The 25388-nt window shown below is 42.0% G+C and overlaps 1 protein-coding gene and 1 long non-coding RNA gene across 5 annotated transcripts in view; one reads left to right on the top strand and one right to left on the bottom strand.

The window, feature by feature from the left end:
- Positions 1 to 3410, top strand: part of LOC134293287 (uncharacterized) — a 29964-nt gene extending 26554 nt beyond the window's left edge. Inside the window, exon 2 of the long non-coding RNA XR_010000294.1 lies at positions 1540 to 3410. This is a non-coding gene — a long non-coding RNA (uncharacterized LOC134293287). The remainder of the gene's footprint in view (positions 1 to 1539) is intronic.
- The window catches only part of mapkap1 (MAPK associated protein 1), a 199787-nt gene that overhangs the window by 5841 nt on the left and 168558 nt on the right, over positions 1 to 25388 (bottom strand). For all 4 annotated transcript variants that reach the window (XM_062960432.1, XM_062960431.1, XM_062960433.1 and 1 more), the window contains one exon: positions 3601 to 3698. In XM_062960432.1, the coding sequence (XP_062816502.1) occupies positions 3601 to 3698 (98 nt within the window). The remainder of the gene's footprint in view (positions 1 to 3600; positions 3699 to 25388) is intronic.

The raw sequence follows: 25388 nt of genomic DNA, 5'->3' as shown, positions 1-25388 counted from the left end.
ATTGTATTATTGAGGTTTTAATTTGTTTATTTTATCTGTTTGACGATATTGTTTATACAGTAGAGTCTCACTTATCCAACGTTCTGGATTATCCAAATCCGTCTGCCTTTTAGTAGTCAATGTTTTTATAGTCAATGTTTTCAATACACCGTGATATTTGGGTTCTAAATTCGTAAATACAGTAATTACTACATAGCGTTACTGTGTATTGAATTACTTTTTCTGTCAAATTTGTTGTATAAGATGATGTTTTGGGGCTTAATTTGTAAAATCATAACCTCATTTGATGTTTAATAGACTTTTCCTTAATCCCTCCTTATTATCCAACATATTCGCTTATCCAACGTTCTGCCGGATAAGTGAGACTCTACTGTTTTATTTTATTTTATTTTGTTTACAGTTTGTTTACTGTTTGTTCCTTGGGCTAAATAAAATAAATAAATAAATAAATAAATAAAATATTATTATTATAGTAGAGTCTCGCTCATCCAACGTTCTGTATTATCCAATGCAGTCTGCCTTTTAGCAGTCAATGTTTTTGTCAATGTTTTCAATACATTGCAATGTTTTGGCGCTAAATTCATGAATACAGTAATTACTACATAATGATAAACTTTTTGATAATACTTGACAAATAACTTCAGTGGCCAGAGGTTATGGATATCTTTAATATGGTTCTTGTTGTAAGTTCTAAAATTGTTTTATTTGATATCTTTAATTGGATTTTAATCAGGATATGATGTTTTAATTGATTATGTAATGCTGTTCAATGTATTGTATGAATTTTATATGTTGTATGCCGCTTTGAATCCCACCACGGGAGAAAAGCGGGACAGAATTGAATTAATAATAACAATAATGTTACTGTGTATTGAACTGTTTTTTTTCTGTCGATTTGTTGTAAAACATGATGTTTTGGTGCTTAATTTGTAAAATCATAACCTAATTTCACATTTAATAGGCTTTTCCTTAATCCCTCCTTATTATCCAACTTTTCACTTATCTAATGTTCTGCCAGCCTGTTTATGTTGGATAAGCGAGACTCTACTGTATTATTATTATTATTATTATTATTATTATTATTATTATTATTCCCAAGGAAGTCTCAGTTCAATGCTCCAACCATGGCCTGGTCTACTGCCTCCTAACTTTCCATTAGAATTACAAGAGGTACAAGCTCATAATCATATGTTGTTGCTAAAAATGGGGGGATTTTCCCATTGCCTAAGCTTTTGTGATGATTTGAGGAAACTGGGAGACCCTGCTAATTGTTAATGTGGGATTTGTGTATTGATAGTGTTTAAATGCAATTTGTGCCATGCTACTATTGCAACTGATTGCATCATCCAGAATGTACCATAGTGTGGAAAGAGTTAATTGCCAAGAAGCTATGATATATTGTGACTATTATACCTGGGAGTAAACATTATGTAAATATAGCATTTGTTGATATGTTTATTTTCACCTGGTCTATATAAATCATATGTGATATCTTATAAAGAGCACTATATTAGACCATTTTCCTTTTATCTCTTTAAGAAAACTTGAAGCTGAGCCAACAATACAGATATTCAAAACATTGCTGCTTACCAGATGAAGGGTTAACTGAAACTGGAGTAAACCTGGGAACCAGTAGTAAACGGCTTATGTAAACAGCTTGTAAACAGCTTACTTCGGCTCACAGCCAGCTACTCTAAAATAACATCTATTTGACCATTTATTGTCAACAAACTAAGCTACAGCCTACTGACTGCATTTATATCCTGAGGAGTCCTATAGAATTGCTCCAAAACTACAGAGACTTTGATTTCCTTTGACTCCAAGCCAAGTTTGAGCCAAGTGATTTGCACACTGATATATTGAGTTTTACAGCATATTACATGCATTTGGAGAGACTGGATGTACACATACTGTGTCGCTAACAAACTTTAGTTGGAGTCTTGTAGATATATGTCTGATATATGTTTTATATTGAAAACTGCTCTGTGTAGCATTTAAATCTGGATGATTGGAGTCTATAAATATTATTATTTGTATTATTATTTGTATTATTGTTAACATTATTATGTATATGATGCCCTAATATACATATTGCCCAATTTTCCAATGTGCCTTCCCAGATTAATAGGAAATCTCCAATACCAAGTCCCATAAGCACTTTATTAGAATTAAGATCGCATATCGCACTCTGCACTTGCCCTATAAGCCTTATATATCACCTGTCACATCAGCACTTTTAATCGTGTACCCATTACTCTGGCCTGGCCCAGTTTTATTGTGTTTTAGCGTATTGTTTATTGCTTGTTGTTTATACTGTTTTAATTGTTTTTAATTTGCCTTTTGTTTTGTATTGTTATATTGTGTGTTGAGGCCTTGGCCTTTGTAAGCCGCATCGAGTCCTTCGGGAGATGGCAGCGGGGTACAAATAAAGTTTAATAATAATAATAATAATAATAATAATAATAATAATAATAATAATATTGTGTTCTATGGTTTGAACCTTTATCGTGGTGCACATTTTTCAGATATTGCCTAGAGCAGGGGTCCTCAAACTTTTAAAGCAAAGGGCCGGTCTACAATCCTTCAGACTATGGAGGGGCCGAATTATCATTTGAAAAAAAAATACAAACAAATTCCTATGCACACCGCACATGTCTCATTTGTAGTACAAAACAACAACAACAACAACAACAACAACAATGAAAGAACAATGCAATATTTAAAAATGAAAACAATCTTAACCAATATAAACCTATCAGGATTTCAATGGAAAGTGTGGGCCTGCTACTGGCCAATGAGATAGTCAAGTTAATTAGGATTGTTGTTGTTGTTGTTGTTGTTGTTGTTGTTGTTGTTGTGTGCCTTCAAGTCATTTCAGAATTTGGGTGAGCCTAAGTCTAAAATTAATTATTTATTTACTTACTACATTTATTTACTACATTTATATCCCACCCTTCTTACCCCGAAGGGGACTCAGAGCAGCTGTATGTACATACAATATATTATATTATTAGCATAGCAAAATATTAGCATTATACATTACTATATTGAACTATACCACTATACTGTAATACTATATGTAATATATAACATATAATTAATATTATTATATGGTATTATTATTAGTATTATATTGTATAACATTATAATATTTTTATCAATATTATATGTATATACAATTTATTATATTATTAAAACTGATATAAAATATATTATAAAACTGAGGGCGGGGGCCAGGTAAATGACCTTGGAGGGCCGCATCCGGTCCCCGGGCCTTAGTTTGGGGACCCCTGGCCTAGAGTATGAGTCAAGTTCTGTTGGAGAACAGAACAGTCCTGTGTTCACTGTCGTCTGCAAGTCTGTTTGTGTTGATTACTGCAGCATACAGTAAAACTTTGTAAATAGTTTTACCAACGTCTCTGAGTGTCTCTTCGTTCTGCGCTCCACTGATTCCATCCAACTACTGCTGCGCTGCAAATACTCTGACACTAATCCCTGCTTGAGCCCTGGCTCCATGATACCACCAATGATCCATCTCTCCTGGCGACTTTCCCTCCCCAATCTCCGACCTGTTGCTTTCACAATCCATTTTGGACCCACCTTTAGCACAATCTCATTGACGGTAGCGGCGTCCGACTCGAAGTAGAGATGCTTGTAGTCGTGGTTGCTTAGATATGTGAGTTTAAATATTGCATGGCCTGTAAGGAAAGAGAGAGGGAGAGGGAAGCAAAGGTGAGGATCAAAACAACAAAAGCAGCAGCCCCTTCTCTACACATAATAAATATACAAATAATAATAATAATAATAATAATAATAATAATAATAATAATAATAATAATATACTTTATTTATACCCCGCCACCATCTCTCCAACGGGGACTCGGAGCGGCTTACATGGGGCCATGCCCAGAACAATACAATATAACAGAATATTAAAAAAAATGTACATAATAAAAGTGAAAATATGTACGGGTGTGTGGCTGGGGTGTCCACTTCCACAGGCAAGATCCCATTTCCACAAACAGCTATAGCTCCCACCACACAGGAGACACCAATGGACCTCCCTCCAATGACATTGCAGGTTATGGCGAGCGCAGTGAAGATGTCCTAGAGCCCTGCCAATGTCCTCCACAAACACCATCCTGCCCACCATCCAAGTGAAGGCTTTCATTGGGGGACAATTTCATCTTAAATTTTCTGTTTTTCCTCCACCACAGACATCCCAGGGTTTCTGACTCTCTCCACCTGTGTGTAATTTGCATGACTCCGCCCACTGCCTCTCCCATAACTTTTTCCTATTTTTTTCTATGGCACACAGAAAACAGAGGAATTGATCAGCATATATATATATATGTGTGTGTGTGTGTATATATATACAGTAGAGTCTCACTTATCCAAGCTAAACGGGCCAGCAGAATAAGCTGGATAAGCAAATATCTTGGATAATAAGGAGGGATTAAGGAGAAGCCTATTAAACATCAAATTAGGTTATGATTTTACAAATTAAGCACCAAAACTTCATGTTATACAACAAATTTGACAGAAAAAGTAGTTCAATACGCAGTCATGTTATGTTGTAATTACTGTATTTACGAATTTAGCACCAAAATATCATGATATATTGAAAACATTGACGACAAAAATGGCTTGGATTATCCAGAGGCTTGGTTCTTTGGCTTAGAAATGGAGATGAGCATCAACCCCCAGAGTGTGAGTAGATCAATAGGAACTGCTCCGGCGGGAGGGTAACGGCGCTCCATACAGTCATGCTAGTGGCCACATGACCTTGGAGGAGTCTACGGACAACGCCAGCTCTTTGGCTTAGAAATGGAGATGAGCACCAACCCCCAGAGTGTGGGTAGATCAATAGGTACTGCTCTGGCGGGAGAGTAACAGCGCTCCATGCAGTCATGCCAGTGGCCACATGACCTAGGAGGTGTCTACGGACAACGGCGACTCTTTGGCTTAGAAATGGAGATGAGCACCAACTCCCAGAGTGTGAGTAGATCAATAGGTACTGCTCTGGCGGGAGAGTAACAGCGCTCCATGCAGTCATGCCAGTGGCCACATGACCCAGAAGGTGTCTATGGATAATGCCAGCTCTTTGGCTTAGAAATGGAGATGAGCACCAACCCCCAGAGTGTGAGTAGATCAATAGGTACTGCTCTGGCGGGAGGGTAACAGCGCTCCATGCAGTCATTCCAGTGGCCACATGACCCAGAAGGTGTCTATGGATAACGCCAGCTCTTTGGCTTAGAAATGGAGATGAGCACCAACCCCCAGAGTGTGAGTAGATCAATAGGTACTGCTCTGGCGGGAGGGTAACGGCGCTCCATGCAGTCATGCCAGTGGCCACATGACCTAGAAGGTGTCTACGGACAACGCCGGCTCTGTGGCTTAGAAATGGAGATGAGCACCAAGCCCCAGAGTGTGAGTAGATCAATAGGTACTGCTCTGGCGGGAGGGTAACAGCGCTCCATGCAGTCATGCCAGTGGCCACATGACCTTGGAGGAGTCTACGGACAATGCCGGCTCTTTGGCTTATTTATTTATTTATTTACAGCATTTATATTCCGCCCTTCTCACCCCGAAGGGGACTCAGGGCGGATCACATTATACATATAGGCAAACATTCAATACCTTTTAACATAGAACAAAGACATACAAACATAGGCTCCGAGCGGGCCTCGAACTCATGACCTCCTGGTCAGAGTGATTCATTGCAGTGATTCACTGCAGCTGCTCTCTAGCCTGCGCCACAGCTCGAGCCCAAATGGAGATGAGCACCAACTTCCAGAGTCGGACACGACTGGACTTAATGTCAGGGAAACCTTTACCTTTGCCTTACTCGGAGATCCCTGGTATCTATATATATAAAAGAGTGATGGCATCAGGGCAGCGGACAAAACAACCAAACTACAGCCCCCCCAACCTTGAAATTTGACAACACAACCCATCATTCACGGCTCTAGGTTGATACAACAAAAATAAAAGAAAAGTAAAGTCCTAATTACAGGGAGAGGAATAATAGTTTTTATCCAATTGCTGCCAGTTTGAAGGCTAAGCTCTGCCCACTTGGTATGCTAGCAACCTACTCAGCCCAGGGGACAGGCACAGTTAGGCCTCACTTAGGCCTCTTCCACAGATTATCAGATTTTAACTGGATTATATGGCAGTGTAGACTCAAGGCCCTTCCACACAGCTATATTACCCATTTAGAATCTTATATTATCTGCTTTGAACTGGATTATCTTGACTCCATACTGCCATATAATCCGCTTTAGTGCGCATACTAAACATAAAGACAACCATAAAACAGACATTCAATACCACCACTACCTCAACAATTTCTCACCAACACCACCACACAACGCCACAGCAACGCGTGGCCGGGCACAGCTAGTACTATATATTCCAGCATTCTTGTTTTGTTGTTTTCTAATTCCAGCCATTCTTTGCTCTTCTTTCCTTCTCTCAAACCTCCCTCCCCCCAATCCACAAAGGACTGCATTCATACAGCGGGAACGTTTATTATTCTTATTATTATTTCTCCCGGAGCAGAAATCCCGTCTGGGGGGCCGGCTGGCACCCAACTCGCCGTGTGGTGACGGCGATTTGCATTTCCCTCCCCGGGGTGGGAAGTGAACTTTCCTTGAAAGGAGTTCAGCCTCCCCAACGCTAAGCCACCCCTCGCTTGAAATTGAAATGACACGAGAAGGCTGTCAGGCTCCCTCCCGCCGTCTGTTCTGCCGATGGTATGCTAAGATCGCCATCTGTGTTTTCCTCTCTTTCTTCCCTCCTCCTGTCGCGGGCCCAAGAGCTTTCTTTCCTTGGAAGTTTCTCGAGACTGATCGCTTCCATTCCCAAATTGAGCCCATGGAGCTGGAGCTGATAGAGGGAGCTCACCCGCGCTCTCCCCGAGTTGGATTCAAACCTGGCAGCCTTCTGGTCAGCAACCCAACCTTCAAGTCACAAGGCTACCGGGGGCTCCAGTACTTAGATCAGGGGTCCCCAAACTGGATGCAGCCCTCCAAGGTAATTTACCTGGCCCCCACCCTCATTTATAATATAATATTTTTATATCAGTTTTAATAATATAATAAAATATTGATAAGAAGATTATCATTTTATACAATATAATGCTAACAATAGTACCATATGATAATATTAATTATCTATATATATAAAAGAGTGATGGCATCAGGGCAGCGGACAAAACAACAAAACTACAGGCCCCCCAACCACGAAATTTGACAACACAACCCATCATTCACGGCTCTAGGTTGATACAAAAAAGAAAAAAAAGAAAAAAGAAAAATAAAGTCCTAATTACAGGGAGAGGAATAATTGTTTTGATCCAATTGCTGCCAGTTACAAGGCTAAGTTCCGCCCACTTGGTCTCCTAGCAACCCACTCAGCCCAGGGGACAGGTACAAGAGTTTGGAGAGACCCCTAAGGGCCATCCAGCCCAACCCTTTCTACTATGCAGCAGGACACAATCCAAGCATTCACAACACATGGACAAGGTATAAATACTATACAATACTACACAGGGACATAGACCCCCTCTATCCTCACCACTTTCACAATACACAAACAACCAAATGCATACTAAACATAAAGACATCCATACAACACACACTCAATACCACCACTACTTCAACAATTTCTCACCAACACCACCAGACAACGCCACAGCAACGCGTGGCCGGGCATAGCTAGTACCATATAATAATATTAATTATCTATATATATAAAAGAGTGATGGCATCAGGGCAGCGGACAAAACAACAAAACTACAGGACCCCCAACCTCGAAATTTGACAACACAACCCATCATTCACGGCTCTAGGTTGATACAACAAAAAGAAAAGAAAAATAAAGTCCTAATTACAGGGAGAGGAATAATAGTTTTTATCCAATTGCTGCCAGTTAGAAGGCTAAGCTCCTCCAACTTGGTCTCCTAGCAACCCAATAAAATATAATAAAAAACACTAAAATTAATACAATAAAATACTATAATTACAGAAAATAACTAAAAATAATACAAGAAAATAATAAAATATAATAAATAAAAATATAACTTACAATAAAATTAATAAAAAATTGCAAATAACGTCAAATAAAAATTACACAACAATTTTTAACCAGTACCACCACCACTTTGCCACAGCAACGCGTGGCCGGGCACAGCTAGTCTATATATATGAAAGAGTGATGGCATCAGGGCAGCGGACAAAACAACAAAACTACAGGCCCCCCAACCTCAAAATTTGACAACACAACCCATCATTCACGGCTCTAGGTTGATACAACAAAAAGAAAAGAAAAATAAAGTCCTAATTACAGGGAGAGGAATAATTGTTTTTATCCAATTGCTGCCAGTTAGAAGGCTAAGCTCCGCCCACTTGGTCTCCTAGCAACCCACTCAGCCCAGGGGACAGGCAACAACAACAACAACAACAACAACTTTATTTATACCCCACCACCATCTCCCCAAGGGGACTCAGGGTGGCTTACATGGGGCAGCATAATCAGATAAAAACAACATACATACAATTCACAATATAACAAGATAAAAACAAAATACAATATAAAACAAAGGTATTATAATAATTGACAATATAAGTCAACCACCAAATACACTAACTATATAATATGGCAGTACAGATTCAGTTAATGGGAGCTCTCAAGCAACAGGCAAAAAAAGTTGTAGCTTGACAAAGTCTTCAGCCAAAGAGAGCTGTTTCCCCAGCAAACTACACATCCCAAGATTCTGCCCAGGCCAAATGGAGATGCTCTCAATTGCTTCTGCGACAACTCTTCCATAGACGACGTTTTGGGAGCCTGCCACCAATGCTTCCCTGTTGAAAGCCTAGTCGCATGCTAAATGTCCTTTGTTCTCATACAAATCCATCTATTGGCAATTAAGATTTAACACGTTCGCCCGTTGATGCCGTTTTCGTTTTTAATGCATTCGGTCCAAAGGTCCGACTTTAACTCATCTCCAGAAATAACTGCCTCCGTTTAATGGAGATTTATCCACTTTTCCCGGAGGGGACCGGATTTGAAATCTTATTTACAGTAGCTAATTCTCCAGATCTCCCAAAATAAACTGATCTACGGCCGGCAAACCGGAGACCTCGGTATTTCATCAGCGGCGCCTTAATTAAACCTATTATCCCCTGCTAATCAGGAATTATGAATTCGCTATCGGAAAACTGGCAAATGATCAAAAGGCAAAACTTTAAATCAACGGGAGAGAAAGAACCGCACAGCTGTATTAAAAGGGTCGTAATTCTGGACTGGGAGCGCTAATCCCTTCAAGGTCTGGGATTGTAATGGCACAAATCTATGGAATCCTGGGAGTTGTAGTTTGACAAGGTCTTCTCGGCCAAAGAGTGCTGGTGCCTTACCAAGACATTGTAATGTAGGCCTTCTCAGAGCTGAAGAAAAGAGAAAGTAAGCCATCTAAGAGAAGGGAGAAAGTAGACTCCAGAGTTTGAGAAAAGAGAAAGTAAGTCTAAGAGCTGGAGAAGGGAGAAAGTAGGCCTCAGAGCTTGAGAAAAGAGAAAGTAAGTCTTCTAAGAGCTGGAGAAGGGAGAAAGTAAGTCTTCTAAGAGCTGGAGAAGGGAGAAAGTAGGCTCCAGAGCTTGACAACAGAGAAAGTAAGTCTAAGAGCTGGAGAAGGGGGAAAGTAGACCTCAGAGCTTGAGAAAAGAGAAAGTAAGTCTTCTAAGAGCTAGAGAAGGGAGAAAGTAAGTCTTCTAAGAGCTGGAGAAGGGAGAAAGTAAGTCTTCTAAAAGGTGGAGAAGGGAGAAAGTAAGTCTAAGAGCTGGAGAAGGGAGAAAGTAGGCCTCAGAGCTTGAGAAAGGAGAAAGTAAGCCATCTAAGAGCTGGAGAAGGGAGAAAGTAGGCCTCAGAGCTTGAGAAAGGAGAAAGTAAGCCATCTAAGAGCTGGAGAAGGGAGAAAGTAGGCCTTAGAGTTTGAGAAAGGAGAAAGTAGACCTCAGAGTTTGAGAAAGGAGAAAGTAGACCTCAGAGTTTGAGAAAGGCGAAAGTATGTCTTCTAAGAGCTGGAGAAGGAAGAAAGTAAGTCTTCTAAGAGCTGGAGAAGCGAGAAAGTAAGTCTTCTAAGAGCTGGAGAAGGGAGAAAGTAGGCATCAGAGCTTGAGAAAGGAGAAAATAAGCAATCTAAGAGCTGGAGAAGGGAGAAAGTGGGTCTCAGAGCTTGAGAAGGGAGAAAGTAAGTCTTCTAAGAGCTGGAGAAGGGAGAAAGTAAGTTTTCTAAGAGCTGGAGAAGGAAGAAAGTAAGTCTTCTGAGAGCTGGAGAAGGCAGAAAACAGGCCTTCTCAGAGCTTGAGAAAGTAGAAAGTAGGTCTAAGAACGGGAGAAGGGAGAAAGCAGGCCTTCTCAGAGCCGGAGAAAGTAACCCATCTAAAAGCTGGAGAAGGGGGAAATTGGTGGATAGTGGTCCCAACAACACTGGGGTAATGTAGAATAATAGAATCATAAGGTTGGAAGAGGCCTCACAGGCCATCAAGTCCAACCCCCTGCCAAGAAGCAGGAAAAACGCATTCAAAGCACCTCCGACAAAGAAGGAGCCTCCATTATGTTGAGTATATATGCTAGTATCCATTTGTTTTTGAATAATACATACTCATTTGTCTACCAGGATAACTGGAGTGCCACAAAAATGAGAAGAAAGAGTCGAAGGCTGCCAGATCCTGACATTACAGCCTTGCTGTTATAGCACGGAGTCCTTTCTTCGCCTGCTGACTCTTTTCTAAGAACCTGGTGATTTATCTCGTCTCTTCTGCTTTGGTATTTCACCGCTGACAGAAGCAGAGTGTGGAACTTTATTTCAAATTCTTATTTCCCTCCTTTTGAAGGCGTCAGCCCTTTCCAGCCGCCGTTTCCCCAAGTCGGAGATGTCAATACTGCTTATTGCACGGAGAGTAACAGGGGCAGGAGGTCCAATCCATCATGGAAGAATTATCTTCCTAGGAGTCCCTTCATAAGAAGCGAGATCCGTCTTCTCGATGCTGTTTCCACCCGAATCATCTCTGGATTCCAACAATAAACATTGCTAAAACCTCTGAAGTTTTTGAAGCCAATGGTTTGGGATTGGAACCTGAGATTGGCCTTCTTCCTACCAAAACTTGGGACACCCAACCCTCCAAAAATACAGTCTTTGACCCAAAATATCCATTGTAGATCCCACAAACGAGAAGCTACGAGGGTTATCCAGAAAGTAGATTTTGGAATTAAAAATGAACAAAGTATAGGAGAAAACATTTACAAATGCGGTTGAAAGCCACACCCAAATACCACTTCTCAACATAGTCGCCATTCAAATCTAGGCACTTATCATAGTGATGAATGAGCTTGGCAACTCCTTCCCCACAAAACTCTGCTGCTTGCGTCCTCAACCAGACGGTCACCCCTTCCCACAGCTGTGCATCGTCACCATGAATGAGCTTTGGCAACTCCTTCCCCACAAAACTCTGCCTCTTGCATCCTCAGCCAGACGGTCACCCCTTCCCACAGCTGTGCATCATCACCATGAATGAGCTTTGGCAACTCCTTCCCCACAAAACTCTGCCTCTTGCATCCTCAGCCAGACGGTCACCCCTTCCCACAGCTGTGCATCGTCACCATGAATGAGCTTTGGCAATTCCTTCCCCACAAAACTCTGCCGCTTGCGTCCTCAACCAGCCGGTCACCCATACCTGCAGCTGTGCATCGTCACCATGAATGAGCTTGGCAACTCCTTCCCCACAAAACTCTGCCGCTTGCGTCCTCAACCAGCCGGCCACCCCTTCCTACAGCTGTGCATCGTCACCATGAATGAGCTTTGGCAACTCCTTCCCCACAAAACTCTGCCTCTTGCATCCTCAACCATACGGTCACCCCTTCCCACAGCTGTGCATCGTCACCATGAATGAGCTTTGGCAATTCCTTCCCCACAAAACTCTGCCGCTTGCGTCCTCAACCAGCCGGTCACCCATACCTGCAGCTGCGCATCGTCACCATGAATGAGCTTGGCAACTCCTTCCCCACAAAACTCTGCCGCTTGCATCCTCAACCAGCTGGCCACCCCTTTCTGCAGCTGCGCATCATCGCCATGAATGAGCTTGGCAACTCCTTCCCCACAAAACTCTGCCGCTTGCATCCTCAACCAGCCGGTCACCCCTTCCCACAGCTGCGCATCGTCACCATGAATGAGCTTGGCAACTCCATCCCCACAAAACTCTGCTGCTTGCATCCTCAACCAGCTGGCCACCCCTTCCCACAGCTGCGCATCATCGCCATGACTGAGCTTGGCAACTCCTTCCCCACAAAACTCTGCCGCTTGCGTCCTCAACCAGCCGGCCACCCCTGCCCGCAGCTGCGCATCATCGCCATGAATGAGCTTGGCAACTCCTTCCCCACCAAACTCTGCTGCTTGCATCTTCAACGCACCGGTCACCCCTACTCGCAGCTGCGCATCGTCGCCAAAATGCTGCATTGAGCACGCAAGCAGCAGAGTTTTGTGGGGAAGGAGTTGCCAAGCTCATTCATCACTATGATAAGTGCCTAGATTTCAATGGCAACTATGTTGAGAAGTGGTATTTGGGTGTGGCTTTCAACTGCATATGGTAAATATTTTCTCCTATAATTTGTTCATTTTTAATTCCAAAACGTAATCTACTTTCTGGATAACCCTCGTATTATCCATTGCAGTGCTGAAACTGGACACAGTGGCCTCCATTGCCCAAATACCATTGCCTTTTGGTCCTTTCCCGGCTGCCTCTATTCTTCGCACAACCCCCCTTGGCTATTTTTTTTTTTGGGAAAGAGATGATAAATAAATCAAATGGCGCTAAGCAGCCTTTCCAAGTGGCGATGGGCTCCTTCGCCGCGTCTGCACCTCATCAATCACGCCATTGTCTGCTTGAGAGCCGAGCCTTGTAAATGTCATATCCACTCAAGCCCAAGGAGAAGAGAATCCAAACGCAGCAAAGGAGTTTTAATTGGATAGTGTAATTAAACAGCGAGGGGGGGGGGGGAATGAGAGAGGAAGAGAGACCCGTGAGCCGCTTTTGACAGGATAGATGGAGCCCCGCTTTTAACAAGGCTGCAGAAGATATTTGTTAAAGTCGACGTAGCAATGAGTGGTCTCTTCCCATTCGATACTGATGAGGAAAGAAAAGCCGTTTTGGAAAAGAGGCATCTATCCGGGAAAGGGATTATTATTATTTTCATTATTATTTGGACCAACTGGACTTGCACTTTCCAAACCGATATGAGAACTGGAGCCACACAGATAGTAATGTGGTCCAAAGGCAGATGTTATCACTTCCTTGCATGTCTAAGTCTGATCAGAAGCTGGACAGAAGGTATAGGTATTTGGATAGAAAGTACTCATGATGTATCAGAATGGTACCTGAATAGAAGGAATCATGATGTATCTGATTATTACCTGAATAGAAGAAACTCATGATGTATCTTACTGGCAGCTGAATAGAAGGAACTCATGATGTATCTGACTGGTAATAGGATAGAAGGTACTCATGGTGTATCTGACTAGTACTTGGACAGAAGGTACTCATGATGTATCTGACTAGTACTTGGAAAGAAGATACTCATGATGTATCTGATTCATACCTTAATAGAAGATACTCATGATGTATCTGACTAGTACTTGGATAGAAGATACTCACGGCATATCTAACTGGTACTTGGATAGAAGATACTCATGATGTATCTGATTCATACCTTAATAGAAGGTAGTCATGATGTATCCGACTGGTACATGGATAGAAGATACTCCTGATGTATCTGATTCATACCTTAATAGAAGGTAGTCATGATGTATCCGACTGGTACTTGGATAGAAGGTACTCATGATGCATCTGACTAGTACTTGGATAGAAGATACTCATGATGTATCTGATTCATACCTTAATAGAAAATATTCATGATGTATCTGACTAGTACTTGGATAGAAGATACTCATGGCGTATCTAACTGGTACTTGGATAGAAGATACTCATTATGAATCTGATTCATACCTTAATAGAAGGTACTCATGATGTATCTGACTGGTACTTGGATAGAAGGTGCTCATGATGTATCTGACTAGTACTTGGATAGAAGATACTCATGGCGTATCTAACTGGTACTTGGATAGAAGGTACTCATGAAGTATCTGACTAGTACTTGGATAGAAGATACTGATGATGTATCTGATCCATACCTAAATTGAAGTTATTGATGGTCTATTTGGAAACCTCAAAAACATTGTCTTAAGTCCTACAATGGGAAAAGATAATAAATCCGGTATGGATCTATTTCTGATATTTTTGTTCTGTCTGGCAAGGGCTTCTGAAGTTGGAAGCCCATACAACTAGAGGTCCACCAGACATCACTGAATCATGAAAGTCTTGGATGACCAACAGAAGACACATATTGATAGGATGAGGTGGACTTCCCATGGGACAACACCCTAAGTTCTGACCATTGTAACAGGAATGGAGATGATTCTTGAGATAAATAAAGCAGTGGGAATATTCAAACCAAATACCCAGGTGACGTCCAAAGTTGGGTTCTTACATTACCTGATTTGACTCACATCTCAAAGTACTCCTAGACCTTTGTCTCTAGAAGCCAAAAACACTTTAGGCTTTCAACACCTGCACCATAAACTTACAAACAAGCACACAAAGAACGGCATTGGTGGGGGAGCTGTTAATTTGGCGATCACTTACAAGCCAGTCCGAATTCATTGCGGCGGAAAGCTATTTTCGCCCAGATGCCTAATTCAACGGGAAAGAAGACTGACTCGTGTAGCGACATCAATCAAAATGTCGCTCTCCTGGCAGGTCTTGACAGTGAGGTGGGTTCAAAGGTTGTAGGATAAAGAAAAAGGCAGGGAGGGGGGTACAGGGGAGGGGAAAAACAACAACACGCAACCCGGCACACTGGTTCAGCTTTAATATGCCCTCGCTGGAAGTCTTGCGGAGGGTACCTGCTCCCCCCTTTCTGCATTAGGCAGCTTTCATTAATCTTCTTGCCATCTTCCTTAACTAGCCATGCAGAACCGTTCGATAGCAAGACACATAATGGGGAGGCCCTGTGCCTATTACCAGGTTAACATTCTGTTAAGCCCCAGCACAACAATGGAATGGGAATCGAAAGGAAATCTGCAAAACCTGCAAGCCGCAATGCTGGCAATTAAATTACCCACTCGGAAGGGTCCGTTGAGGCAAGAAAGGAGGACCACAGGAGATTCGGAGGAAACTTGGCGAGCCGGGCAATGGATTCCACCATACTGTACAGTCAGTCCTTCACATTCACTGGGGTTAAAGGTATGGGGTTCCCATGGAAATGAAATTTCACAAGTAAAGAAATGACTCATTTGTTTACATCCGGGAATCCCTAGGTCTTCTAGCATGACTCCAGCTGGAAGCTGACCACAAAACTGCACTGGAGGACCTAGGATTTCCTCAAGAAGTAGTGTAGTGATTCACATGACTTTACAAAACTCTTCTAGCATGACTCCAGGGTTTATTTTTGCTGGAAACTGACCACAAAACTGCACTGGAGGACCTAGGGATTCCTCAAGAAGTAGTGTAGTGATTCACATGACTTGACAAAACTCTTCTAGCATGACTCCAGGGTTTATTTTTGCTGGAAACTGACCACAAAACAGCACTGGAGGACCTAGGGATTCCTCAAGAAGTAGTGTAGTGATTCACATGACTTTACAAAACTCTTCTAGCATGACTCCAGGGTTTATTTTTGCTGGAAACTGACCACAAAACTGCACTGGAGGACCTAGGGATTCCTCAAGAAGTAGTGTAGTGATTCACATGACTTGACAAAACTCTTCTAGCATGACTCCAGGGTTTATTTTTGCTGGAAACTGACCACAAAACAGCACTGGAGGACCTAGGGATTCCTCAAGAAGTAGTGTAGTGATTCACATGACTTTACAAAACTCTTCTAGCATGACTCCAGGGTTTATTTTTGCTGGAAACTGACCACAAAACTGCACTGGAGGACCTAGGATTTCCTCAAGAAGTAGTGTAGTGATTCACATGACTTGACAAAACTCTTCTAGCATGACTCCAGGGTTTATTTTTGCTGGAAACTGACCACAAAACAGCACTGGAGGACCTAGGGATTCCTCAAGAAGTAGTGTAGTGATTCACATGACTTTACAAACTCTTCTAGCATGACTCCAGGGTTTATTTTTGCTGGAAACTGACCACAAAACTGCACTGGAGGACCTAGGATTTCCTCAAGAAGTAGTGTAGTGATTCACATGACTTGACAAAACTCTTCTAGCATGACTCCAGGGTTTATTTTTGCTGGAAACTGACCACAAAACAGCACTGGAGGACCTAGGGATTCCTCAAGAAGTAGTGTAGTGATTCACATGACTTTACAAAACTCTTCTAGCATGACTCCAGGGTTTATTTTTGCTGGAAACTGACCACAAAACTGCACTGGAGGACCTAGGGATTCCTCAAGAAGTAGTGTAGTGATTCACATGACTTGACAAAACTCTTCTAGCATGACTCCAGGGTTTATTTTTGCTGGAAACTGACCACAAAACTGCACTGGAGGACCTAGGGATTCCTCAAGAAGTAGTGTAGTGATTCATATGACTTGACAAAACTCTTCTAGCATGACTCCAGTGTTTATTTTTGCTGGAAACTGACCACAAAACTGCACTGGAGGACCTAGGGATTCCTCAAGAAGTAGTGTAGTGATTCACATTACTTTACAAAGTCTTCTAGGATGACTCCAGGGTTTATTTTTGTTGGAAGCTAACCACAAAACTGCACTGGAGGACCTAGGGATTCCTCAAGAAGTAGTGTAGTGATTCACATTACTTTACAAAGTCTTCTAGCATGACTCCAGGGTTTATTTTTGCTGGAAACTGACCACAAAACAGCACTGGAGGACCAAGCTATTCCTAAAGAGGCAGTGTAGCGAATGGCATGACTTTGGAAAGGTCTAGCATACAGTATGATGGACCAATGTGAGAGCTCGACTACAACTCTAGGAGAGCAGGATTTTAAAACTTGCATGGTTATGGAGGCCCACATGATGACCATGATCTCTCAATTCCAGAGGAGGGTGAAGACAAAACCTGCGATGAAAAGTTGCCCCATGATAGGTTGGCCTTCGGGCCAACGTATGCTTGAAACGACTCCAGGGCACAAACAATAACTACAAAAACAGGATATCAGACAGATAAATGGAGGATAGATCAATGTGTTGTTGAAGGCTTTCATGGTTGGAATCCACAAGCATGTGGAAAATTTCAACAGAAAGGAGGAAACCATGAACATGAACAAAATCTGGCTACCAGTATTTAAAAAACTCTAAAATCAGGACAGTAAATAAGAACAACTCAAATAACAGAGGAATTCCAGACATGAATCAATCAGGACCAGCTAACAACTCCCAACAAAGGATTCTCCTAGGCCAGGGGTCTTTAAACTAAGGCTCTGCCCTCTAAGGTCATTTACCTGGCCCCTGTCCTAAACTTTAGACTTAGGGTTGACCTAAGTCTGAAACGACTTGAAGGCACACAACTACAACAATCTTAATTTTGGAATATTTCATCATAGTCCGGCCCCCCACTTAAAAAGTTTGAGGACAGTAAGCAGCCAGGTCTTGAAGCTGAAAGGCTATTGAATGCTAATCAAGTTGGCCAATGACAATATTCACACTTGCCTCAAGCAGACAACAGTTCTTTCTCCCGCCCTGGACATTATCCACAGGTATATAAACCCCACTTGCCTAGTTTCCAACAGATCTCGCAACTTCTGTGGACGCCTGCCATAGATGCAGGCAAAACATCAGGAAAGAATGCTTCTGGAACATGGCCATAGAGCCCGGAAAATTTACAGCAACCCAGAGGACAGACCCATCATTAGTTCCATCTATGGAATGAGCACATCTCAAAAGCAGTAAACGGAGAAGACTACTCATAGCATCAGAGAATCGTAGAATTGGAAGATACCACAGCTATTCCTAATGTTTAAGTGGAATCTCTTTTCTTGCAATTCGAATCCATTGCTCCATGCCTTAGTCTCTAGAGCAGAAGAAAATAAGTTTGTCCTCCTCCTCGATATGATAATATGGACCAGTTGGCCATTTACTTGACCAACCCTGTCTCAAGTGCGGTTAGTGGGGACGAGAGAGAGTAAATAGCCCCGTTAGATAGTAATCTTGCTTATAAACTTTATTGCACTTTATAACTACGCCACACCTTGTTAGGTATCCAGTGATTTGTTGAGATCGACCCTCCACCCTATCTTTGTTTGTCCCAATACTATCTCAGAGTCTTGCGCAAGTCTCCCTCCGCATATACAGTATCTATGGCCAGGTTTTTAAGAAATGGCTGTGTTTTATGTTGTTTTGAGTATATTTATTGTTTACATTGTTTTTATTCATGGATCATGATTTTAAACTGATGTTATTGTTGGGCTCGTCCGCATGTAAGCTGCCTCGAGTCCCTTCAAGGAGATGGTGGCAGGGTATAAGAATAAAGTTGTTGTTGTTGTTGTTGTTGTTATTGACACAAAGACATAGTATGACACAGCAAACGAGAGCTATATTGTGGATTTCGTATCACAAAATAACAAGTCGAACACTTCCCAAGTGTTCAGGACTTTGTGATGTATTATTATTATTATTATTATTATTATTATTATTATTATTATTATTATTATTATTATTATTATATGCTGGATTTTGTTTCACAAAATCACAAGTCGAACACTTCCCAAGTGTCTAGGACTGTGTGATGTATTTTCGGATGATGCGTGCAGATCCCAGCAGGGTGGCCTTTTGCAGTTGACAGATCGTAATTTTGTCAATGTCTATTGTTTCCAAATGCCGGCTGAGATCTTTTGGCACGGCACCCAATGTGCCGATCACCACCGGGACCACCTGCACTGGTTTCTGCCAGAGTCTTTGAAGTTCAATCTTGAGGTCCTGATAGCGGCTGAGTTTTTCCTGTTGTTTTTCGTCAATGCGACTGTCACCTGGGATGGCAACATCAATGATCCAAACCTTTTTCTTTTCCACAACTGTGATATCTGGTGTGTTGTGTTCCAGAACTTTGTCAGTCTGGATTCGGAAGTCCCACAGTCTCTTTGCATGTTCATTTTCCAATACTTTTGCAGGTTTGTGATCTCACCAGTACTTTCTGCAGGGAAGTGATACTTGAGGCATAAGTTCCAATGAATCATTTGGGCCACATAGTTGTGCCTCTGTTTGTAGTCTGTCTGTGCTATTTTCTTACAGCAGCTGAGGATATGATCAATGGTTTCATTGGTTTCCTTGCACAGTCTGCATTTTGGGTTATCAGCTGATTTTTCGATCTTGGTCTGAATGGCCTTTGTCCTGATGGCTTGCTCCTGGGCTGCAAGGATCAGGCCTTCTGTCTCCTTCTTCAGGGTCCCATTCGTGAGCCAGAGCCAGGTCTTCTCCTTATCAGCTTTTCCTTCAATTTTGTCAAGGAACTTTCCATGCAGTGTTTTGTTGTGCCAGCTGTCAGCTCTAGTTTGTAGTGCGGTTTTCTTGTACTAGTTTTTGTCTGCTGTGCTTTGAGGAGTTTCTGATTTTTGACTTCAATCAAAGCAGGTTCATCACTTTGCTTTACATATTCTGCAGATTATTTACAGATTATTATTATTATTACTGACACAAAGACATAGTATGACACAGCAAACGTGATCTATATTGTGGATTTCGTATCACAAAATCACAAGTCGAATACTTCCCAAGTGTTTAGGACTGTGTGATGTATTTTCGGATGATGCGTGCAGATCCCAGTAAGGTGGCCTTTTGCAGTTGACATCCTCCTCCTCCTCCTCCTCATCATCATCATTGGAAGCAAGCTGCTGGATCTAGACCACAGTTGAGTTTCTAGATCATTTGCATGGCAGCTTCCAGCACTCATGCCATTTCGGTGTCTGGATGGAGGCCACAACATATCAGAGGACACATGTTTGAGCTGATGCCAGGCTCCTGTTATGTTCTTATTTATGTTCTTGATCTGAGCAGAAACACACCACTCTGGATCTCAGGTTCATGGTTCATGAAGAGAACATAATATCCACTCAAACGCGTGATGGACATGGCTCCAAGGGTTAATCTGATCGCACCAGAGTCCCATTGAGATGGTGCCGACTGAGCGGCTGCCGGTCATGTCCTATCTATGGGCCTCTTTTTCTAAGACGGACAACTGTCTCCCGGCCCATCGTCTTCCCAAACAACGTAAAGGGACATTAAGGGAATCAGATTTTCTTTAAATTACACTATTGCCCTAGGACATAATCGCATTACAGTTATTACGCTGCTTCCTTGAGACTTTATATTACGTACACTTAATTAAGATACAGGATTCTTTTTTGGGGGGATATAAAAACAGCAGCTCCTTTATGAAGGCTTAAATCTCCCTCCTTAACGACAGGATGCTTCCCTTCAAGATTCAAAACCTGCAAAATCTTTTCTAATAATCAAGACGAGCTGATTTAGACAAGCACTTTATAGATACCGCGTTTGCAGGGTTCTAATGGGGTTGGGGTTTTACAAGGGAAGCCCATTAGCACTTCTCCCAGTGCTGGGGCTTAAGCAGCTGGATTTATTTGGCAAATAAAAGACTCAGAGCTTAAGCAAAGATACGCAGCCATTGCGGAACAGAAAAAAAGACTAATTAGGAGCAGAAAAGATTTGAGAACAATGTTGAAACCTTAAAATGGAGTGAAGACCCTTTTGAACCGTGGAGACAAAAGAAAAGAACAAAACAGATCCAAATCAAACCCAAATTTGTTCAGAGAGGTTTGGCCTTTGTCTTCTCCTGAGGCTGAGAGAGTGCAATTTGCCTAGTTGACACAACTAGTTCCTGAATTTACACAATTAAAAAAGACCTTTGACTGTTTTCTCATCATGAAGACGTGGGGATGATGGAGACATAGCCAACCAATAATGTGGGCTAATGTCAGGAGAGAATGCTTCTGGAACATGGCCACACAGCCCGAAAGACATACAACAACCCTGTGATCCCGGCCATGAAAGCCTTCAACAACACAACCAATAATTATTCACTGATAATTATCAAGTTTCTGCCAACCTAGCAGTTCGAAAACATGCAAATGTGAGTAGATCAATAGGTACCACTGCGGCGGGAAGGTAACGGCACTCTATGCAGTCATGCCGGCCACATGACCTTGGAGGTGTCTATCGACAACGCTGGCTCTTTGGTTTAGAAATGGAGATGAGAAACCAACCCGCAGAGTCAGACACGACTAGACTTCATGTCGGGGGAAACCTTTTGCCTTTACCTAATAATAATAATAATAATAATAATAATAATAATAATAATAATAATAATAAATAAGGCCAAGATCGAAAAATCAGCTGATGACCCAAAATGCAGACTCTGCAAGGAAACCGACGAAACCATTGATCATCTCCTCAGCTGCTGTAAGAAAATCGCACAGACAGACTACAAACAGAGGCACAACTATGTGGCCCAAATGATTCATTGGAACTTATGCCTCAAGTACCACCTCCCAGCAGTAAAGAACTGGTGGGATCACAAACCTGCAAAAGTATTGGAGAATGAGCACGCAAAGATACTGTGGGACTTCCGAATCCAGACTGACAAAGTTCTGGAACACAACACACCAGACATCACAGTTGTGGAAAAGAAAAAGGTTTGGATCATTGATGTCGCCATCCCAGGTGACAGTCGCATTGATGAAAAACAACAGGAAAAACTCAGCCGCTCTCAGGACCTCAAGATCAAACTTCAAAGACTTTCATCCGAAAATACATCACACAGTCCTAGACACTTGGGAAGTGTTCGACTTGTGGTTTTGTGAAACGAAATCCAGCATGTCTATCTTGTTTGCTGTGTCATACAACATCGTTGTGTCAATAATAATAATAATAATAATAATAATAATAATAATAATAATAATAATATACTGTGGGACTTCCGAATCCAGACTGACAAAGTTCTGGAACACAACACACCAGACATCACAGTTGTGGAAAAGAAAAAGGTTTGGATCATTGATGTTGCCATCCCAGGTGACAGTCGCATTGAAGAAAAACAACAGGAAAAACTCAGCCGCTATCAGGACCTCAAGACTGAACTTCAAAGACTCTGGCAGAAACCAGTGCAGGTGGTCCCGGTGGTGATGGGCACACTGGGTGCCGTGCCAAAAGATCTCAGCCGGCATTTGGAAACAATAGACATTGACAAAATTACGATCTGCCAACTGCAAAAGGCCACCCTGCTGGGATCTGCACGCATCATCCGAAAATACATCACACAGTCCTAGACACTTGGGAAGTGTTCGACTTGTGATTTTGTGAAACGAAATCCAGCATATCTATCTTGTTTGCTGTGTCATACAACGTCGTTGTGTCAATAATAATAATAGACTTGTGATTTTGTGATATGAAATCCAGCATATCTATCTTGTTTGCTATGTCATAATAAAATAACAATAATAATAATAACAACAACTTTATTTATAACCTGCCCTCTCTCCCTGAAGGGACTCAGGATGGTTAATGCAATTAAGACATAATCTATTAAAATGAGCACAATTATAGGGCACAAAGTCAGGGCAGGGTGAATAAATAAGTATCAGATGAATGCTCTTGGACATCACTTTGCCATCTCAACGCCATGAAATCATGGGAATTGTATTGGATGGGTGGAAGATATTTAAAAAGAAGCAACTAGAGAAATTCAGTAACTGTTCTAAATGGGCAACTTGGGTGGAAACCACGCAGTTTTATCTATAGTCCAACAATGTTTAACATCTACATAAATGACCAACTACAGTTAGAAGGGACAGAGAGTTTCATCTATGCTGACGATCGTGCCATCACCGCTCAAACAGGGAGCTTTGAAATGGTTGAACAGAAGCTCTCCGAAGCTTTAGGTGCTCTTACTGCCTATTACGATTGACAACATAGATTTATTTTTTGATACGAAATAAATTTATGCTGACGATCGTGCCATCACCACTCAAGCAGGGAGCTTTGAAATGGTTGAACAGAAGCTCTCCGAACCTTTAGGTGCTCTTACTGCCTATTACGATTGACAACATAGATTTTTTTTTTATACGAAATAAATCTATGCTGATGATTGTGCCGTCACCTCTCAAGCAGGGAGCTTTGAAATGGTTGAACAGAAGCTCTCCGAAGCTTTAGGTGCTCTTACTGCCTATTACGATTGTCAGCATAGATTCATTTTTATACGAAATAAATCTATGCTGATGATTGCGCCATCACCCCTCAAGCAGGGAACTTTGAAATGGTTGAACAGAAGCTCTCCGAACCTTTAGGTGCTCTTACTGCCTATTACGATTGTCAGCATTGATTTATTTTTTGATACAGAATAAACCTATGCTGATGATTGTGCCGTCACCCCTCAAGCAGGGAGCTTTGAAATGGTTGAACAGAAGCTCTCCGAACCTTTAGGTGCTCTTACTGCCTATTACGATTGACAACATAGATTTATTTTTTATACGAAATAAATCTATGCTGATGATTGTGCCGTCACCCCTCAAGCAGGGAGCTTTGAAATGGTTGAACAGAAGCTCTCCGAAGCTTTAGGTGCTCTTACTGCCTATTACGATTTTAAACATAGATTTTTTTTTCGTGTCAGGAGCAACCGGAGTGGCCTAGGGGATAAAAGCCTTGTAACTTGAAGGTTGGGTTGTTGACCTGAAGGCTGCCAGGTTCGAATCCCACCCGGGGATAGCGCGGATGAGCTCCCTCTATCAGCTCCAGCTCCATGCGGGGACATGAGAGAAGCCTCCCACAAGGATGGTAAAACATCAAAACATCTGGGCATCCCCTGGGCAACGTCCTTGCAGACGGCCAATTCTCTCACTCCAGAAGCAACTCCAGAAGCTTCAACATAGATTTATTTTTTATACGAAATAAATCTATGCTGATGATTGTGCCATCACTGCCCAAGCAGGGAGCTTTGAAATGGTTGAACAGAAGCTCTCTGAAGCTTTAGGTGCTCTTACTGTCTATTACGATTGTCAGCATAGATTTATTTTTTGATACGGAATATATCTATGCTGATGATTGTGCCGTCACCCCTCAAGCAGGAAGCTTTGAAATGGTTGAACAGAAGCTCTCCGAAGCTTTAGGTGCTCTTACTGCCTATTACGATTGTCACCATTGATTTATTTTTTGATACGGAATAAATCTATGCTGACGATCATGCCATCACTGCCCAAGCAAGGGGCTTTGAAATTGTTGAACAGAAGCTCTCCGAAGCTTTAGGTGCTCTTACTGTCTATTACAATTGTCAACATAGATTTATTTTTATACGAAATAAATCTATGCTGACGATCGTGCCATCACCGCTCAAGCTGGGTGCTTTGTAATGGTGCTCTTACTGCCTATTACAGGGAAAACCAGCAGATTCCTAATCCATTTAAAATGCAGATGTGTGCTTTTCATCTTAAGAATAGACAAGCGTCTCGAGCTTTGAGTATTACTTGAGAAGGAACCTCACTGGAGCATTGCAGCACACCAAAATACCTTGGAGTTACTCTGGACCGTGCTTTGACTTACAAGAAGCACTGCTTGACTATCAAGTAAAAAGTGGGCGCTAAAGAGCCAGGGAGCGCTGGTACCTCACCACACTATAAATCCCAGGGTTCCACAGTATTGAGTCATAGCTTTTCAAGTCTCAAACTGAATCAATTCTTTAGTACAGACGCATCCTTGATGGAGCAATGACTCAACTCTGTTTAACGTCCTTTCATTTACCTACAGATAATCGCACTTGCAACTGGCCTTTTGCACGTTGAAGCTAATGCCTTCAAAGGCACAAATGTGTTTTCCTTTTTTTTCTTTTCTTGGAACAAAAGAGCAAAAAAGACGACTGTGCCGAACCACAGAACCATCTGTTTGTGACACGTTCCGGCACACCTCCGAGAAGACAAGACGGAGGAGGAGGAGGAGGGCGGTTGTGTTACAAGAGATAAAAACAGGGAAACAAAATATATTGCAGAAGTAAGAAACCCTTATCTCCCACTCAGCCACGCTGCTCCCTTTGCCATAATTCATTTCGAGGAAGCCCCCGGAATAATTTTTGATGTAAACTCAGCTACAAACATATATCACTTTGTTGATAAGATCAAGGGGCCATGAAGAAAGCGTCATTCCGTCAGGCACCCAAATATGAGCGTTCCTGCCTCCTCTTGAAAAGTGCAAAAGTGAGGGAGAGAAAAAAAGGCCCCAGAATATTTAGAAAGAGTGAGTTCTGAACAAACTCTCCACAAAGCATGATGGGAGGATGCCGGGGAAATGTGAAATCAAATAACGTC

The sequence above is a fragment of the Anolis carolinensis genome, unplaced genomic scaffold (assembly GCF_035594765.1).
Source record: "Anolis carolinensis isolate JA03-04 unplaced genomic scaffold, rAnoCar3.1.pri scaffold_7, whole genome shotgun sequence".
In the NCBI taxonomy this organism is placed as follows: Eukaryota; Metazoa; Chordata; class Lepidosauria; order Squamata; family Dactyloidae; genus Anolis; species Anolis carolinensis.
Note: the sequence above shows the minus strand (reverse complement) of the source record. Positions and strands in the feature narration are given on the sequence as shown.